Source organism: Ambystoma mexicanum, chromosome 5q, assembly GCF_040938575.1.
Source record: "Ambystoma mexicanum isolate Mex_15411 chromosome 5q, UKY_AmexF1_1, whole genome shotgun sequence".
Taxonomy (NCBI): Eukaryota; Metazoa; Chordata; class Amphibia; order Caudata; family Ambystomatidae; genus Ambystoma; species Ambystoma mexicanum.
The window spans coordinates 1,273,884,609-1,273,905,170 of NC_090933.1; the positions used below are offsets into that span (position 1 = coordinate 1,273,884,609).

At 48.0% G+C, this 20,562-nt stretch overlaps 1 protein-coding gene across 1 annotated transcript in view; it reads left to right on the forward strand.

Annotated features, from left to right (window-relative positions):
• The window catches only part of LOC138498707 (fucolectin-like), a 57,925-nt gene that overhangs the window by 27,992 nt on the left and 9,371 nt on the right, over window positions 1-20,562 (forward strand). Inside the window, exon 2 of the mRNA XM_069622353.1 lies at window positions 16,215-16,491. Coding sequence (XP_069478454.1) covers window positions 16,215-16,491 — 277 coding nt within the window. The remainder of the gene's footprint in view (window positions 1-16,214; window positions 16,492-20,562) is intronic.

The window sequence follows — 20,562 nt, forward strand, 5'->3', positions numbered from 1 at the left end:
GCCGTGTTGCAACATTGTGCAGGACACATGCTGCTACAATGATCCTGCACACTACTGGGGTGCATAGAGTAGCTGCCCACCAGAGCGGTCAAGGGAGCGGAAGCGTGACTTGAGCACTCCGAATGTGCGATCCACTATGGCCCTGGTTGCAATATGGGCCGCGTTGTATCTTACCTGGGGTGGTGTGGTGGGGTTCCGGATTGGCGTCATCATGTGGTTGCTCAGAGGGTAGGCACTGTCCCCTGGGGAGGTGATAATAGTTGAGATTATTAGGGTTTGGGTATTTGTCTGTGTGTGACTTGCATGCATGTGCACAGGCATTTGTACTCACCTAGGAGCCATGTGTCACCATGCTGCCCAGCTTCCAGGGCCCGGCTCAGGGCAGACATTCTGTATATGAAACTGTCATGGGTGGAGCCAGGGTAGTTTGCATAGACAGAGGTGATGATTCCCTTTGCATCGCATACCACCTGTACGTTGATGGAATGCCAGTGCTTGCAGTTTCGGTAGATGTGCTCAGTGGCCCTAGGTGGACGTAGGACCACATGGGTGCAATCTATGGCACCGAGCACTTTGGGGAAGTGTGCCACCCTGTAAAATTCCAGGACAACGGCCTGCCTTTCTGCGGGTGTTCTGGGCATGTATATGTGCCTGCGGACTGAGGGGCGCGCTGTCATGATTGCCAAGACCTGGTGTAGGCAGCGTGACTGCGTGGCCTGTGAGACCCCCCCACTATGGCAGTGGTCCGCTGAAATGACCCAGTGGCCAAAAAATGCAGGACATTGAGCACCTTCTCCAAGGGGCTCAATGCTTGGGAGCAAAGGGTGGGGGATGTAAGGTCATCTTCCCACTCCCTGACCAGGTCTAGGATGATGTGGGGTGGAAACCTATACCTGCCGTAGACCTGGTCATCAGGCATCCCAAAAAGGCTTGTCCGTGGTGAGAAAATGCGTGCCCTGGCTATTCTCCTCCTCCTGCGGTGTCCCACGATCAGTGCTGCGACAAATGGGGCATTCATCGTAGCTGTATATACGTGTTTGTTGTTTGCGCGCACTTTTATACTGTGCACGGGGATGCTTCCGCCTGCCTTCGTGTGGCGGACGCGTTGATGCCTGTGCGCGTCTTTTGCCGTGCGCGGGTTTCCCGTATTCGAATCCATGAATACGGGTTGTTCGCGTGCGTGTGGGCGTTCCGTGTAGTTCCCTGCAGTACTTCCCCAGTTACGCCTTCTTTTTCACGCGTTGTTCCCCATTCCGCGTGTTACGCCCACTGTTTCGCCCACTTTTGTTGTGTGCGCCGCGCTATGTTCGCTTTTGCTGTGCACGTAGCGCACGCCGTTTGATGACGTGTGTGTCCGTGTGCGACATGCATGGATTTGGCGCATGACCAGCGGGAAACTAGCGCAGCGCCTTCCTTGTATCGCACGCGTGCGCACGCGCGTGATTTCTCACGCTTGCGCCTGCTTGCGCTGGGATTTTCGGCGCACGTTTGTTCCATGAATCGATCCCAAAGTGCTTTCAAACCACCTGGTTTATCAGGTGAAGAGATCCCCAGTTTGTATTTCGTGAAAGTCCAAGTTTCTACACCCACCTATCCACTTTCGGGACCATTGAGTCAATTATTCTCCAACAATTTCAAATGACCCCACATTCCCTCAACGTCCCTCTTACTCGTCCCAGTCTGGGCCCCAAGGGCTGGAATCCTGACAGGTTTTCAGGATATCCATCATTAATATTCGTTAGGACAAATGTGCATACATTTAGAATCATGGTATGCAAATGTATCTCATGAATATTAATGAGGGGGGTATCCTGAAAACCCAGCATGGATCTGGCCCTCGAAGCCTGGTATCCCACAGAGTCCCAATTACTGATTCCCTGACTACATGCAGAGTCCTTTCTGTGTAGTCGCGCCGTCTATGCTCAGTGCTTTTAGTGGAACGAGAAATCGAAGGGAGTCGCCAACAAGGGGACGTGGCCTAAAGAGTGGCGGGCATGGCTTCAAGGGGGAGCAGGCAGCTTAGGCAAGTTGCTTCATGACTCTTTAGCAGTGTGTGGGGTTATTTCTGCACCCACAATGCTGTGTGCGGAGTTTACAAATACAACCTGCCACTCCCATCACAAAGGTGGAAAAAAGCGAAAACAAAGGGAGGACAAAACAACGATCTTACTAGACCTTGTGTCATTCAGATCGTGCGGGGGAGGGGAGACGTACAGGTAACTCAGTAAGTGCAGCCAGTGAAAGGCTTATAAGTGCAGACCCTTAAGTGCTGGCAGAGCCTGGAGGCAGTGGGAGGGCAGCTGGACATGCAGGAGCCTGGGCCCGAGTTCAGAGGGTGGCCAGGTGAGCAGTGCGCGGAGCAGTCAGGTGTTAAGGGGGACCCAACCAATGCGAAACATGTTTCCTGGCTGTATGATTTGTTGTATAGCAGTGCTTGACATTACATATTTATTGTCAACATGCACCTGTAGCTACTGTATGTGGACAGCTCCAGCTACTATGCAAGACCGAGGATAGAAACATCACAGAGAGCATGAACCTAGTCCAGCATGCTGCAGAAAGTAGGCGTATCCCACCGATAAATGGCTGGTCTATTTTGATTGGTATCTGAGATTCGAACAAATCCACGAGCTTTCCATTTACATTCTCTGCCAACAATAAGAGAAGAAATGGCTGGGGAGGGGAGTCTCGAGGCGGGAGAAGGATTCTGTGATTCGGCAGGGGCAGTGCGGGTCAGAAGATGGGCCTTGTGGCTGTGGCTGCTCGGCTGGTTAGCTGAGGGGAGACTCTGCATAGCCCCTACTCAGCAGATGTCTTTGGAGACTGCAGGGTCTCTGCCCCTGATAGCCCTGGCACACTTAATGCCCTGTAACTACTGTAATGCATAGCCTCTTGCTTCTGAGCTTTGCCGGGGCCTGGAGGAAATCGCTCTTCAATCCGCCTCCCCTGTGTGGCATGCTGGTGTGGTGCAAAAGCAGCGGAGCCTTAGGTGTCCCCCTGCATGGCATGCTGGTGTGGTGCAAGAGCAGCTGAGCCTTCGGTGTCCCCCTGCATGGCATGCTGGTGTGGTGCAAGAGCTGCGGAGCCTTCGGTGTCCCCCCAGCGCGGCATGCTGGTGTGGTGCAAGAGCAGCGGAGCCTTCGGTGTACCCCCTGTGCGGTATGCTGGTGTGGTGAAAGAGCAGTGGAGCCTTCGGTGTCCCCCTGCACGACATGCTGGTGTGGTGCGAGAGCAGTGGAGCCTTTGGTGCCCCCCCTGTGTGGCATGCTGGTGTGGTGCAAGAGCAGAGGAGACATCGCTGTTCTCCTGCATGGCATGCGGGTGAGGTGCATGAAAAGTGTGGGCGGACACCAAAGCCTTCGGAGTCCCCTGCGCGGCATGCGGGTGTGGTGCAAGATCCGTGAAGCGGTCGGTGTCCCCCTGTGCGGCATGCGGGTGTGGTGCAAGAGTAGCAGAGCCTTTAGTGTCCCCCTGCGCTGCATGCTGGTGTGGTGCAAGAGCAGTGGAGTCTTCAGTGTCCCCCCGCGGCAGCATGCTGGTGTAGTGCAAGACCCGCGAAGCGTTCGGTGTCCCCCTGTGCGGCATGCGGGTGTGGTGCAAGAGTAGCGGAGCCTTTAGTGTCCCCCCTGCGCTGCATGCTGGTATGGTGCAAGAGCAGTGGAGTCTTCTGTGTCCCCCCGTGCGGCATGCTGGTGTGGTGCAAAAGCAGCAGAGCCTTCGGCGTCCCCCTGCACGGCATGCTGGTGTGGTGCAAAAGCAGCAGAGCCTTCGGTGTCCCCCTGCACGGCATGCTGGTGTGGTGCAAGAGCAATGGAGCCTTCGGTGTCCCCCTGCACGGCATGCTGGCGTGGTGCAAGAGCAGTGGAGTCTTCGGTGTCCCCCCTGCGTGGCATGCTGGTGTGGTGCAAGAGCAGCGGGGCCTTCGGTGTCCCCCCACGCGGCATGCTAGTGTGGTGCAAGAGCAGCGGAGCCTTTGGTGTCCGCCCACGCGGCATGGTGGTGTCGTGCAAGAGCAGTGGAGCCTTCGGTGTCCCCCCTGCGCAACATGCTGGTGTTTGCAAGAGCAGCGAAGGCTTTGGTGTCCCCCTGCGGCATGCTGGTGTGGTGCAAGAGCAATGGAGCCTTCAGTGTCCCTTGCCGGCCGAGCTGGATCGGTTCAGGCACAGATGATCTGATGCCAGCCCTGTCCAAGTTGGCATTATGTTGGGCCCAGGATAAAGAGCCCTTCAGTGCCGAGGCATGGGTCAGCTCTAGCTCTTTTTTACCACGGGGGCATGAAAAGCATTCACGCCACCATTCACGTGCAGGAAGAGACGCACCGGCCCTGATTTTGGGATTTTGGAATCAGTTCCCGGCGAAAAACCAGGACTGTAGCTACCCAGCCATCCAATCCCGGGACAGGGTTTATAAAATTAAAAAACTCCCTGGATCCTGGGATGGAGGGCAATTTCCTTGGACTGTCCTGGGAAAACCGGGATGTCTGGTCGCCCTAATTTGGGTGGCTATGCTGTGTTCAGGCTGCTTGGCTGGGCCGGGGGCCCGGGGCCATCGTACATCATGTAACAAGAGCCAAGAATGTCTGTTACTTTGTTGCTCTCCAGGACGTTTATTCCACTTGTGAGACAACTGTGTATGGACTCCTCAGTGATCCATTGTCTCAGTGACTTTCGAGGGGTCCAGGTCTAAGCGTATGTGCAGATATCAGGGAGCATATGGTCGGTAGTGAGTCCACGGACTCCTCCGCCTCTTTGGTGGTGCTAAAGAAAATGATTGTTTAGGAGGATTCAAAATATGCCCACAGCTGATCAGACACGGCCTTCAAAGGCAGTCACGCACCTGCAAATGGACTTGGAAGTAGTTGAAGGATAATAATTTATAATCATTTGTTTTTTATATAGTGCTTTAATCTAAAGCGCTTTAAATGGGACATATTTACATGCATTACTTTTATTACCAATCGAAATTGGTACACATGTATCACCCAGAAAAATAAGTAGTGTTTGTTAATGTTTTAGGACACCCCCATTCATTTGAACCCCACTTTGCGCCCTCCAAAGGATTTTGTTGCTGATAGATGGAAAATCATAAACACATACTGGCCCAAAGCCTAACATGATTCTGAGGAAAGAAACCTTAGTCTGGTGAAAAAACATGTAAACATCACAAAAAGGTCTCATTTAAAAGCAATAGACCTGGGGCTAGAGAAACAATGATACTAGTGAGCTCTCAGATGAATTTCCAGCACCCCAAGTGCTTCCCTCACAGAAAAAAACACAATGTTCTCTTCAGGCAAACCGGAAAGTTGTTGCCCAAAGAGCTAGTCATCAATATTTTATTGGGCCTCGATTGGGCCTGATTTACATTGGATTTTTGATACTCTGGATCCCTGCCAATTGTTTTCTGGTTAGAAATGTCCCCACCGCCCATCACTGCATCTGTACCTCTTGTGTACTTCAAAATTCTATAGGACTGATTGCACTCCTTACAGTTGGTGGTGTAGGGGGCATCATTCGCCCCAGACCTCCCAGCAGCCGAGGCATTACGAGTCAGAGAGGAAACTTTAGTCCTATTCACATCCATAGAGGAACTAGCTTTTGGGTAGTTGGTTGTCATATTTCCTGGGATATCCAACTTCATCAAAAGCCAGCTACCGAAACCGGGCACTAGACCACACTGGTGGACAGAATCCTATATAACGGTTGACTGTTTCGAACCTGGACCAATCAAATAATAAGAGCACTGGGGGTTCGATCTGTTTGGGTTGCTGTGGTAAAGGGGTTAGGCTTTAGGTTTGACAGTTTGGCTTCTGTTTGTACCCCTACATCACTATTTGTACCCAGTTTTAGTGGAGATATTGAATTTGGGGGCCTATGGGTTTGTGTTGCTGAACCACAGCTCTCCACACAGAATACTTGACTCACTTCGGCTTGAATCCCTATATTACATGTTAAACGCTGGATTGACTGGGTAACCCTGGTACCCGAAATCAATCTGAATAATTCCAGAATTAGGTCTTGTTAGGCAAGATTGTATGCAGTACCCTTTGGGTGCACTACAAAAATCTTGAACTCCTGGCAATAGGGACCCAAACTTTGGTATACGTCTGAACTGCGCAGGTTGGTAGTGTGGTCGAGCAGCCAGTGAGCAGTAACATTGTGACAGAGTTTCACAGAACAGTTATTCAAATCAACACTTATATAAGGGTTCTTGATAAAATATTTATTTTTTAATTTCACAGTCAGTTATATAAGTGTAGAAGTACCAGGAACGTTCACACCAAGATATGTGACGTATGATGAGCAAATAAATCAGCAGAGAGCCGCAGTAGGGCTCTGCCCAGTACCTATTAGAAAAGCAACACCTTTTGAAGTATCGATACCCAGACAACCATGGACAGTAAGGTATCCATTAAGAAAACCCTACCAGCAAAGGAGACAAAATGAAGATCGCCTAAGTACAGTCCCAGAAGAAACCAAAAAGGTCTTAATGGAAGACGAATGGTGACGTCACGTGGACCCGGACAGGCGTACAGATAGAAGAAATAAAGACCCGAGAATGACACAAAGAGACGAAACTCCATGAATAAGGATATCGTGAACCTAAAAGGGAGGACAATGTTGAAATACCAAGAAGCTTAAGCTGTAAACAGGATGAAAATATTCAACCAGCTAACACCTGTATATATGCTTGGAACCGCAAGAAAGCTAAGAAAACAGTAGGGCTTGCTATGCTAAGTAGAAGAATAGTGCGGCAAGCGCCATTATACATAATCTACCTCAAAACGAAGCACAGTTTTATAAGTGCGATTCCACTTTGCACGAAAAGCAGAATCAACCCAGGTTAATAAAGGCTGCATGAGCAGAGATTCATATTCTAGCAAAACGAGAAGAGAGAGCTGAATCGAAACTCGGCAGATACAACTCGTGCCAGGAGAGCCAACGTCATACCAATAGAAGGAACGAACAATAGCTACATATAATTGAAACTTAAGAACAGAATATCCTGTCTCTGAAAGGTCGAGATAAGGAGGCGTAGGCAGGTGGCTGAGCTAAATAAAAATCAAATACACAAATGGAGAGAAACGACACAAATTCACGGTGTGGGAATCCCGTGTCTAGCCGAGCGAGAATGAGCACGGGTTCACACCTATGCTTGGCATCCGCCCAGGAAGAGATATGTTAGGGAGAATTCTCATTTCATGGCTAATTTCCCTAACCTAGTGAGTGCCTCAGCAGCTTTGCTGGATCTCTGGAGTTATTTCTTTCCACTTGGTAAGAGTGTGAGCTTTTCCCCCACTCTTACTTGTGTTTTGCTATGTGTTTTCACCTGTTTTTGTGATTGTGGACTCTGGAGTACACCACTTCAGTAGTCCCCTTCTTTTGTGTCACACAGCACCTTCAGTGCAGTGACACAGGGTTGTTGTTCAGACTCCCATCGACTCCATTTCTGGGGCTGACTACTGTCCCCCAGAAAAGGGTAAAGTTACCATTACCTTTACTTAGTCAAATTTAACCACAGATCCAGGGCACACCATCTTACATGGAGTGCTGGAAGGGTTAACTCTTTTTATCTGTACCTCCTAGAGCATTGTTTCGCTCTTTTGACATTTAGACATGGCTGGTGGCAGTGGTATCTACCATACTTTTCTACCGCAGTTATCTTATATAACCGTGGTAATATTGTAGGCTATTGTGTTAGCCTCAAACTTAAACCCGCTTGACCAAATCCTTTTTTGTTTGGCTCCAGTGCGGTTTATTCGCCATTTCTTTTTGTTAAAATCATTCTTGTGTTTTACTTTGCGCGGCAAACTAGGTTTGCCTTCTTTGTTCACTGTCTTTTGGCGGGCTTCTGCCAAGAAGCCCTCCTCAGGGTGCCTGGGTGTCTAGATGGGCTGAATGTGAGGGAGGGATGTAGTCACCCCCTGCACAGGGTATCCTAGGAAACCCAAGTCGCACTTTGTCATGATTGGACAAGGTGGTTGTCCGGGCTGGACAACCCCCCTGCTGGGTGATTGACAGCCAGGCTGTGTGAATGGGGGTTTTTCGCAAAAAAGGCAGGTCTCTTGGGCTGGAAGTCAGAGAGTCACCACTGGAACTACAAGGAACCGATGAGAAGTGGAGGAGAGGTTGACTGCTGCCCCTACCCCGTACCGGTGAAGCCCTGCTGCAGTCCTGAGCTATCTACCCTTCAACGACTAAGAGGAAATCCAGTCCGGAGTCTTCTTCCCTTGAGCCTGGTGGGGATAACCAGCTCATCTTCTTCAGCCAGAGGTCGCCTTCGTGGCCGAAATCGCTGCACACTGTTGTAGTGGTCCGGATAGCCACCTGAAGACCCTCTCCTGTTTTTAAGGAGCGCACCTTTTATTCATTGTCGCTGCTGCCAGCCTCATCCCTCTGTGGTGCGGACCCCCTCATCGAGCTGCAAGAAAGCGTGGGTCTGCTGGAAACCAACAGGAACAGCCGTGGCACCAGCTTCGTTCTTTGAGAAAGGTACTGTGTCCTGTTTGAGAAATTTTGGGTGAAATCCCTATTTCTCTACCTTAAGGCTTGTCCTTACTTTTCCCTCCTTCTTATAACTTTTGCTTTCGAACATTGACAATATCACAGTACTCTTGGCAACATTGAATCTTGAACTGTCCGACTGTGATCCTCGACAACAGGCACCCGGTGTCATTTGACTTTGGCTCCGGCCCTTGAATTCCTGTCTACGTGTGTTCTTCGATTCTGTCTGCCTAACTAACATATTGCCTGTGATTTTTGCCCCCAACTTGCTCTGGGTATTTCGGGTGCTAAGTGTGTTTTTGCCCCGGTAGCATTTCTTGCCGCGGATACTCTCTCTAATAGACCGAACTGTCAAAAATTGTTCGCAATTGTATTCACGGTAACGTGTTCTGTTTCATAACACCGGTCCATTCAAACACAGGGTACTTACCTTGAGAAATACTGTACAAAGTGAATTGGTTAGTTGTAGTATATTTTACGTATGGTTTTTGAATTAATAGAAGTGTCGATAACAAATGGTTTAAAAATAAATGTACTTATATTTTTTTACCTAAAATCTTAAGTCAGTGTTTGCTTGAGTCACAGTAATTGTGGTCCCTTTGTGTAATCTCTGTTACTGCTCATATACTCTTGAGATAAGCCTAGCTGCTCCGCTACTGCTACCACTTTAACATAGTAGTACAGGCTTGTACCAAAGGTAAAACTTGTATTGCCACCTGTAGTCTTAATCGTGTGTAGTGGTCCCTAAGGGCGCTGCACAGGATTCTGCCTAACAAGATATCAGAACTTTTCCAGTCAGAAGATGCAGTTTCGAGGCCAACCACAGTAAAATAATTGACACATAGTTGCTGAAGTGATGATTGATTGTAACCTTAATTGGAGGAAGGCCGGGTGACTAGGGAGCACCCTGCACCTGGCTGACCATTCTGCATGCTGCTAAGCAAAGTGGAAATGTATGCATGGGGTTTGTGCCAACCCAATCACAATGGACCAAATAATCTAGAAGTTACTTTTTCCTAACCAATAGAATTGCATATTAACTTTTGAGCGTTATACATCAATTATGACGAGTTTTCAGTATAAATACTATGATTTTTATGAAGTTCATTGGAGTTGAAGCGAGGCGGACTATCGCATCACTGCTGTTTTCCATGACTCCCCGTTTTTTGTACTTGTCATTAAACGGGCTTCCTTTGCCAAACCATTGAGTTGTCCTTATTGATTGGTGTTAGAGTAATACATCTGCACCCCCATCCATCTCAAGGATGCAGCTATCTCGTTTTAAAGTACTTCAGAGAAAAACCTCGGCTCTATGGGCCGGCCGGGGGACTCTGGAGTACATTAGCCTTCTTCAGAAAGGGAGCAAAACATGTAACACTTAAATATACTTCAAATCACACTCTCAGTTTCTCTAAATCAGATGACACCCATTGGGGATGGCACACACACCTCCTACACCCTCAGGTGACTTAAATAGCTAGGACACTGTGGACATTGATTTATCACTGGTACATTTAGAGCAATACTGGGGTTGGTGCAAAAGACAGAATGGAGGAATAAAACAAAGGTTAACAAATAATTCATAAACGGGCAAGTACTATTAAACACCTTCCAAAGCACAAAGTCAGAAGTCAATAGGAATCGTTCAGGGAGCCAGCAGCCAATGTTAATTACACAATGTCAAGGGGAGCTGAAGATCTTCTTTGCAGGTAGGTGAAAAGTCTTGCACAATGTTTTTACAAATGCTTGTAGAAAATAGAACACTTGAAGGGCCACATGCTGAGAGGCGTGTGGGGGGGAAAGCTTTAGCAACTCTGCAAGGTAACCAAGACAGGTCTCAACTGAGGGCAAGCAAGGCTACACAACAAGAGGTAAGTTCTCTTAGTTTTTACAGTACCTCTGGTTAGAAGAAATGGTTCCAGCTGGCTTCTCTTCCTGTACAGCTCTGCAGATCCTGTTGTTACTCAGCCTCATTCGTGGGGACAAGAGGGAGGACGTCTGGGGACTCCTGCTCTGCAATGGGAAGGTCAGCGGTAGCAATGGACAAACTTCGATTCAGCGGTTCTTCAGTGTTTCAGCTCCTCATGTCTGACAGCAAATAGCAACACTGCAGTTCTCGGGTCCGACTTAAAAGCCACGCACACAATCTGGTGTTCCTCTCCCTGGCTCTTCGGTTCCAGCCGCAGGAGCAGTGGAAATGCAACCAGCTTCGAGAGGATGTCCAGACGTGCTTACTTTGGGGTTGATTGGTCCCACCAACTCAAAGGGAGAAGTCGTCCTTGCAGGGCGTCTCTAGTCGAGACGAATTCGGAGCTTCAGCACAGCAGCAGGGCTTCACCGGGCAAACCAATGGTGCAGGAGTTGCAGCAGGCGTCTCTTCCAAGTTCTTCTTCGGATTCCTTTGTCCAGTGGTCCACTCTGCCTTCCAAGCCAAAATGCCTTGCTTTTTATTCAGGCTTCTGCCATTCATTCCAGCCGAGCTGTCAATCACACAGCATGACAGCCAGCCGGCCAATCACCTTTGGGTGCATTGGGATTAAGCTGAGGGAGTTTGGGGCACCTCCCTCACTTCCTGTCCCTGCCAGACATACTGGAGCCAGTGGCAGGCTTCACTCGTGAACCCTGCCAAAGACTAAACGACAAGAGAGACCAAACCTGGTTTGGCGCGCAGAGTGAATCTCAAGTAGGACCTTCCTGACAGAAAATAGCGAAAAAAGAAGACCAGGGCCATTTTGACGAAATGTGCACCCATGGGTGCCTTACCGTGGCTGTGAATGCAGCCCATGGTAAAAACACACAATGGTAGTATAAAGTAAACCACTGCCACAAGCCATTAATTGTAGCAAGGGTAACATAAATATGTTACATGAGAAACTAGACAAAGGGGATACTAAGTAACCCCTCAGCACCCTATTGTGGAATCAGAAAAACTACAATATTACGGCTGTTACACCGAGCAAAGGAAAATACACCGAGACGGGCTTATAGAGATTCTCAGAATCTTTATTACAAAGCTGCACAGTATTCAACAAAGTACACAAATAACTATTTGGCCGTCAATACATCACAGAGACCACCAGCAGGGTTCAATTTAAGCAGTGACAGAATTTCCTAGATGGACATTGACGCATTTATACAATTTGTAAAATGATGTCCAGCCCTCTTACATGTTAATCATCCACTGGGCTAGGGTCGCGCCAGGTTCACTTTCCTAATTTACATATCTCGTGCATGCGGTTTACTTTTCAATACATTTACTAACACACTCCATTATTCTTTAATTTAACATTTACACTCTTTACATATTGTTTTAATACAGACCAAACAATGTTTCACATATTATATTCGGATAGCATTACTGTTCTTGTATACTTGTAGTTTAACATTGCTAATTCGAGTAATCCCCTGCTCCCGAGGTCAACAAAGGACAAGGTCTACATGACCCTAACATGTAGCCTGAGGGCAGGTTGGACATTAACTCCCCTACAGAGGTTGGAGAGGTTAAGGCAAGAACAAGGACACACGAGACGGCCATTTTAGATTACAGGGTGACTTTGTATAAAACCCCAAAATGGCGGTTTCTAACCTAAAATGAAGGCTTGATTCAAGATGGCGGCTTACATCAATTTCTAAGGTCAAGACCTTGCCGCAGAGAGTTATTCGCGTACAATTTTAAGCAACTTGGCGTAGGCCAATATACATACAAATCGTTTGTAATAAGAGGCATAATTTAATATCCGATTTGACACTATGGTATCTAGAATGTTACAAAATGTAAAGTAAATTTCACTTCACTGCTCTTGGAAACAGTAGTTTCCCCAAGAGAAGGTATGTAAACCTTGGGGAAATCTAAGACTTCCCTGGGCCACTGCACTGAAGGTGACACAATGTAAAGATGATGCCTATGGAATTTGTCAGACTCCAAAATTAAAAAGAACACAAATTAAATCACATTAAAATTACATGAGATAAAAAGTCCTGAAGTCCAGCAAAAGAGCTGGGGGTCTCTAAGGGAATTAGCAAATTTCTGAGAATTCTCCCCAACAGGTCTACGATCACACTGCACCCCGAAGTTCACAATTAGATCACAGGAACTTTCCTCCAACACCAGGGTCATAATTCGGGGATCCTGTGTACTCGTTATCTGTGCCCTGTTCATGAATTCAGTTATGGTGAGGTTTCTCAAATATTTGTGAGGACACATTTCTTCTTTTAGGCAGTTTTTGATTTTTTGATGTTTTTCTGTCTAGAGACTGAGTTTGCAGAAGGTCCAACAGATCCCTGCTCCTCCCCCCTGTACTCAATATATTATGATCATCTTCAACAGGGCCAATTTCAGTCTCTACAATCAATTAATTATCACTTACTGGATTAAACACAAAGACATCACTAGACACTTTAGACAGAATTGAACGAGTTGCATTCTCCCTAAAATCTTCATCAATAATAATTCGGGTGGTGTTAAGAACACTCAGGACAAACTCTTTAGGTTGGTTCAAGACCAACGGGAGACCAATCGGGGAAGTTGATTGGGGTTCAATTTCAATTCTTCCAGCTTTACATTAATGGCACTTAAAATATTTGCATAGGCTATTACTTCATTCCAGATACTGTCATATAAATTGACAAAAGAGCTGTTGTGGGCCGAGACGGTGGGGGGAGGGGAGTCCTCATCCTCCAAAGCGATCAATGATAACACGTTACCAGAACCAAGCTGAAATAAATTAATCAAGTCTGTTGGTGAGCGTGCTTGCGAGGCATCACAGGTTTGTTGCACCGCACTCTCCCCGCAGCACAGAGATCATTACCAACAAATGCAGAATCCGCATATTCTGTGATGCTCCGGTCAGTCAACCCATTCATTTGAGAATGATCAAGTGTAGGCGTCCCCCGAATTGGAACCACTGATCTGATTTCAGTATTAGTGCCAGTAGATCTAGTAAAAAAGTTTGTGATTTGCTCACCGGCAATTGGGGATGAGGTCACCCGGGCCGATGATTTACTTGAGCGAACATTGGTTTTACGTGTGGCTCGCTTCTTCTCATTGATAGAAGGACCGCCTAATTGATCCATTAATTCCTTTTGGTCAGAAGCTTGTACTAAGGTTAAATGTTCATTGCCCAGGTTATGTAACAGTGCAGCTGTGATTTTGGCTTACTGGTGATCAGAGCGAGTTGAAGTTTCGCCCCTTGGCTCCACGCACTGATTATCAGCAGTAGGTGCCATGTGGTTATCGAGAATAACGCTGGATTGACTCCTCAAGCCTGCACGTAACGCCATGGCAGGACCACAACCAGAGATATTAGAATAGGCGTATAGGATAGGGAGCTCAAGATACAAACTAACTGTAAACAAATTATTGGCTCAAAGGGTATACACCCCACATTCACCAAAATCCGTTCGAACAAAAGGAGAAAGTAACAGTGGCAAGGCGTCAGTGTAGCAGAAGAGTATCCAATCGGGTAATCCAAGTCACTGGGCCTCATTACGAGGTTGCCGGTCTAGTAACAAAGGTACCGGACCGGCAAACTCTGAGTTGTGCTCGCGGGTGCCTTTCATTCCACAAGGCCTGGCCTGGCGGAATGAAAGGCACCCGCGAGCACATCATTTCGGATGCACAGGCACCGTTGATAACGGTGCCTGTGCATCCGGCTTCCCCATTCCCATTAAGCCCTATGGGGCTCAAATGGGAATGGGGAAGAATTTTTTCCGGCGCCCAGGAATGGGCAAAAACCGGGTCCAACAAGGCCATAATGATCCGGTAATTGGCCATTTCTGGGCACCAGAAAAAATGCAACTCCAGCGGCTGCAGTGCCTGTTTTGCAGGCACGGCTACCGCCCGCCAGTGTTGTAATGAGGCCCAGCAACCCTGTAGCACCGCCACCGTTATGAACAGTGCCGGTGCTACAGGCATCCCCATTGAGCCCTATGGGGCTCAAATGGGAATGGGGATCTACCAGCACCTGCGAAAGGGCAATTACTGGGTCTGGCGGGGACGGAATACCCCAGTAATTGCCCATTCGCGGGTGACGGATTTTCTTGCCGGTATGGAGGTAGCCTTACCGGTAAAACCGGCAAGGCTACCTCCAACCTCGTAATGTGCCCCCTGTGTGCCGTCAGTACAATATATTTGCTAACTACTGATAGATAAAGCACGGAAACAAAAATAGAAGCATCGCCACTTTGCCTGATTAGATTCGATTGTGCCACAGCAATGCGCCAACCGGTTGGGTTCCTAGCACCAGACGGATTGATTGCAATACCGCAGCAAGGCGGCCAGCAGATCCAGAAGTCAGGTGAGGGAGGGCCGAGAGAGGGCCCAGGACAGGAAAAAGGCAAAGGCTCACGATCAGGGATGTAATTTCACCAAAATGCCAGGGGTAGCGGAAGTGACATCATACGACCCTTGACCTCTGATGACATCACAGGAAGTGATGTCATTTGGCCCCACGCCAAAGTGATATCACGGGAAGCAATGGAACACAACCTTTCACCCCTTGACAAAACAGGAAGTGGCATCACATAGCATTTTTCCGAAGTACAGTACGAATATTATGGTTACGATATCACTATAATGCAATATATATTTCATACAAGAATAGATCGCCATATGTATCGTTAAGATCAGTGTGTATAGTCCCATATTACCAAATTACTGTGAATGCAAGCAGGCGTCCATGGCTGAATGATAATGATGTGTAATTAAATAGCACTTACGATTATGCGATTTATATGGAACAAATATACCTACAATATCACCTAACCTGTGTTGGTACTCATTTATCGACCTCAGAAGGATGAAAGGCTGAGCAGAGGTGTTTAAGATCAGACTAAATCAATGACTCACTCCCTGAAGTGTGCCTGAAATAAATCTTTAATGCGTCTAACAATTATTGTATAGAATTCCAGAAAGACACATTATTTGGTATTCCTGTTCTTTCTAATTTAGGGTCACTGCTGAAAGTGTTAGACTTGTGGAACCCCTGTTCTTTTTTTTAATTGACTTTTTTTTAAGAGGCCTAAACAAGAACGCCAGCCACTCCAGAAGCAAAGAGCCACATGGTGCTGGCCAAATCTTTTTTTTTTAACTTTCTTTTCTAGGGGTAGCAAGGGAAACCCCAGGGGTCGCATTGCGACCCCTAAATGACCTCCCTGCTCACAATCTCACAGCGCCACAGAACACACGCACTCAGCATGCACTCATCACTTACGCATGAGATCACAAGCAAGTCAGAAATATGTCAGTTTTCTGCCAGTCACCCTGAGTGGCCTGGGTATGCCCAGAGGTACAGTGCCCCCATCCCTGAAGCTTGTCACAACTCACTGACTGTGTCCAATGGGGCTGAAACATGCATGGGGTTGCTTGCCCCTTGTGCGGAAGTGATGTAGTCTTGTACTTCCGGCTGTACTGCAGCTTTTGGGGTGGATCCAGGCCTGGTTTGCATATGGTCCTTCACCTTCAGCAATGGTTTTGAGGGCTGCCCAGAGCAATTGCCTGCGCTTATGACACTTTTCCATGCATTGCCCATGGTATAAGTGATCTCCTACAGGCAGTGCTGCAGGCAGCTAAGCTGTTCCCATATAACTGCAGGCAACATGTACACATCTTCTGCAGGAAGCCTGCACTCCACAGCCCTCAGTCTGCTCTCTGCTCCGTCCTAGCACACACATAACTGGAAAATCTCACATGCTGTAATTTGGGTTTTGTTTCAGGGAACAATTTAGCACGAGGTGGAAAATCCAGTCGGAGCTCCAGCTACTCTTCGGTTGACGAGTCGCAGGCGGCCATCGATGGGGACCGGAACACCTCATACAAGTCTGGCTCCTGCTCCCATAACGATTTCGAGATGGGCTCTTGGTGGAAGGTGGACCTGCAGGAACTGCACCAAATCGCCGCCGTCACCGTGGTGAACAGGCAGGACTGCTGCGGCGAGCGCCTGTGGGGCGCCGAAGTGCGCATCGGAAACTCTCCGGACAACTCCAACCCTGTGTGAGTCCCACAAGCCACTGTGCCCCCACTGTGGAGGTCAGCTTTATCTAAACTGAACTGACAGCTGCAGGTTCAGGATATTGAGGCTCATTACGAGTTTGGTGGTATCTCGGCGCTAATACCATCGAGATACTACCAAATGGTATTACCGTTACCGCCACTTGGTACAGCGTATTAGCGTATTACCGTATTACCTCTGGTGGTAATACCGTTGGATTGCAAGTGGTGGTTTGTCAGTGTAAATTCACATTTTATGGAGACCATAGGACTCCATTTGGGATTTTTGGCAGTATTGCCTCTAGCGGAATTACCAGATGGTAATACTGCCGATTTTTGGAGGCAAAGCGGAGAAGTTACTTGGAGTTACGCACCCCTAAACCCGACATGCAAACACACCTCCGCGCTGTGATTACTATGTGCAAGTGTAGTTAGGCCTACCTTCGGGTGGCGGAGAGATGGAGGGATTTGTGTAGGCATTTCGCAGGCGGGAGGTTGCGCGGTCATTTCCATGAATACGCTTTGTCGTGCGCATTTGTGTGCTTGCTATGGACTACCTGCTGCCATCCCTCATAACACCCAGTTTTTCCCTTGTTCCTCCTCATTTTCCGAGTTCCGCCCCCTACTCTGCCCTGTGCACGCGCTCTGCATGGTGTCTCGCGGAAGGCACTCGACCGCTTGCAGAGACATGCTGCAACTGCGCGAAGTCCACGCAAGTTAGAAAAAAGTGCTGCGCAGGCGATTCTTTGAATTGTTGAACAGGGTTTCGCATACAAAATGGCACGCAAATCCCTGATTTTTTGCAGATAATTCCATGAATCGGTCCCTTGAATATTAACAGCTACGCTTTCTGTACCCATACACGTGTAGGAAATTAAAACGTGATGGGATGGGAGTGCTTGCTTGGAAGGGTAAGAGGGGACTGGAGAAAACGTATCCTCAAAACGTTCCTACGTGTCCGGTTTCAGACGCGAGGCGCAGAGTTGTGGCTGCTTTTAACATTGAAGCTTCAGCAGGAGAGTCTTACTAGAATGCTTTAAGAAGTTAGATGCCCTACAAAACACATTTGGTCATGAATTCTCACAGAAAGAAAGTGACTCACGAAATTAAGCTACTTTTTAAAGCTGAGTTTATATCAATGATGTCTACTGGTTTATTTTGAAAAGAAAATTCAACCGTAGCGAGTCTCAGTCTTAAAAGGGATTATGGCACAATTCAACTGGACATAAGTAATGAACAAACATCTGAGAAAGCCATCCACACACCACATCATTACCATGTTGGCAAGTACCAAGAGAAACATGCACAACATGAACCAGCAGCTGACAAAGCCAACCACACACCACATCCCAACCACCCACACACCACATCCCAACCACATCATTACCATGTTGGCAAGTACCAAGAGAAACATGCACAACATGAAACAGCAGCTGACAAAGCCAACCACACACCACATCCCAACCACATCATTACCATGTTGGCAAGTACCAAGAGAAACATGCACAACATGAAACAGCAGCTGACAAAGCCAACCACACACCACATCCCAACCACCCACACACCACATCCCAACCACATCATTACCATGTTGGCAAGTACCAAGAGAAACATGCACAACATGAACCAGCAGCTGCCAAAGCCAACCACACACCACATCCCAACCACCCACACACCACATCCCAACCACATCATTACCATGTTGGCAAGTACCAAGAGAAACATGCACAACATGAACCAGCAGCTGCCAAAGCCAACCACACACCACATCCCAACCACACACCACATCCCAACCACATCATTACCATGTTGGCAAGTACCAAGAGAAACATGCAAAACATGAACCAGCAGCTGACAAAGCCAACCACATACCACATCCCAACCACCCACACACCACATCCCAACCACATCATTACCATGTTGGCAAGTACCAAGAGAAACATGCACAACATGAACCAGCAGCTGACAAAGCCAACCACACACCACATCCCAACCACATCATTACCATGTTGGGCAAGTACCAAGAGAAACATGCACAACATGAACCAGCAGCTGACAAAGCCAACCACACACCACATCCCAACCACATCATTACCATGTTGGCAAGTACCAAGGGAAACATGCACAACATGAACCAGCAGCTGACAAAGCCAACCACACACAACATCCCAACCACATCATTACCATGTTGGCAAGTACCAAGAGAAACATGCACAACATGAACCAGCAGCTGACAAAGCCAACCACACACCACATCCCAACCACATCATTACCATGTTGGCAAGTACCAAGAGAAACATGCACAACATGAACCAGCAGCTGAGAAAGTAAATCACACACCACATCCCAACCACCCACACACCACATCCCAACTACAGCATTACAGCACAGGCAAGTAGCAATAGAAATGTGCCTTTTGTCCTTCAATCCGTTCATTTTTAGAAGCGGTGTCAGTGTTTTAAATTGCACCTTTTCCTGCTAACTTGACACCAGTTCCCACAAACATGCCTTGGTGGAGAACACCCCATAAATGTTTTCCCCTCTTCCCACTGTCTTTGAAGTTAGCCCTGCCACAAAATTTGGAGGGTTTGCCCCAAACAAAATGTTAGTCTAGTTGCACCCCTGGGGCCAGCACTGGTAGACAATCGGGCTGATTCATGGAATACTTTGTGGGGTAACTCTGGACTTTACAGGCCTTTCAGTGTTTAAAACCCCCCTTCGTCGATTTATGATATCGACTTTGTGGAAGAAATCCGTACACTGCAGAGCCGTTGCTCAGGTCTTATGCATCCCTGCATGCAGTTGAGCGTGTTGCGCAAGACTCCATGCAGAGGGTGGGTTGGGTCTACGCAGAGTTCAAAGTAGGTGGTGCAACATGCAGAATGAGGAAGAACAAGTCAAATTGTGGCCGTGTCGAGGGAAGACCCGGACAAGTCAATTGCACGCCCACAACTGCACTGAACCATGCGTATTCAGGGATGTGACCGCGCAACCTCAAGTCAGGGATATCACCAGGCAAAGCTTGCTAGCCAAACACCTGAAGGGAGGCGTAAAGACCCATGCAATAGGAATCACTGCGCTAAGGTAAGATCGGAACTTGGATTTAGGGGTGCGCATAAGCATTGTAGCAGGGTGCAGATACGGTTTACATGGGTTTGCACGCAAATTTACCAGGAAATGGCTTCCTTTATGATACATGGTACGCATGTTGAGGGGGTTCTTGGAATAGTCATGGGGGACCTGATGCAGAGTCGCCGGGGTGCTGCCTTAGTCGTAGTGGTTAGCATACAGTATTGCCGGGGTGCATCATTTTGCGTTCAAGGAGTGCACACAGGTCTGTGTACGTTGCTGGAATTGCAATGTGGGGGGGGCGTGTCGTGGACCTGTCTGGCCGCGACTTGCGCATAGGGTTGCTTTGTGGGAACAATTCCATGAATAAACAGAGCGCGCAGAAAATCTTATGTACGCAGGGACGCGCAAAGTTGTCTTCAGCTGTTGGGCTTTGCAGGATCATTGCAAATTTTTCCTTGAATCTGGCCCAATGACTTAGTCCACACCGCACCACCACAGTAGGTTGGGAGGGCAGACGCGGGCCTTTTGCCTCCTGCCGCCAATGGCCATGGGGAACATGATGGGACAGCTTTTAGCCACAGGCAGAGCCTGTCACTCCCCTACTTGACAAATGACGTCTGCAAAACGTGTATACTTTGTCTATTTGCCTGAGGGACACGATGATAGGGATTTGCTGGAAAAGGCCTGACTATTGTGTAAACAAATGCAGATTATGGGGGTTGTTACGTCTTTAGTATTGGGGCCACTGCACTCTGGGTGCAGGCAAACACGGATCCTTATTTAGAGTGAATTAGATGCTAAATATTTCTTGTCAATTTCATCCAGATTTCAAAGACATCTGAACTTCACCTCTAGAAAATAGGCACCTGGGCCTTCATTATGGCAGCTGGTCTGTCTTTTCTTTCTGGATTCAGAACTTTACACTTCCTCTGTGTATTTTAGACCCATTTCCAACATGAATCCCTTTCCTTCCCTGCTTCTCTCCTTTGTTCCACTTGAATA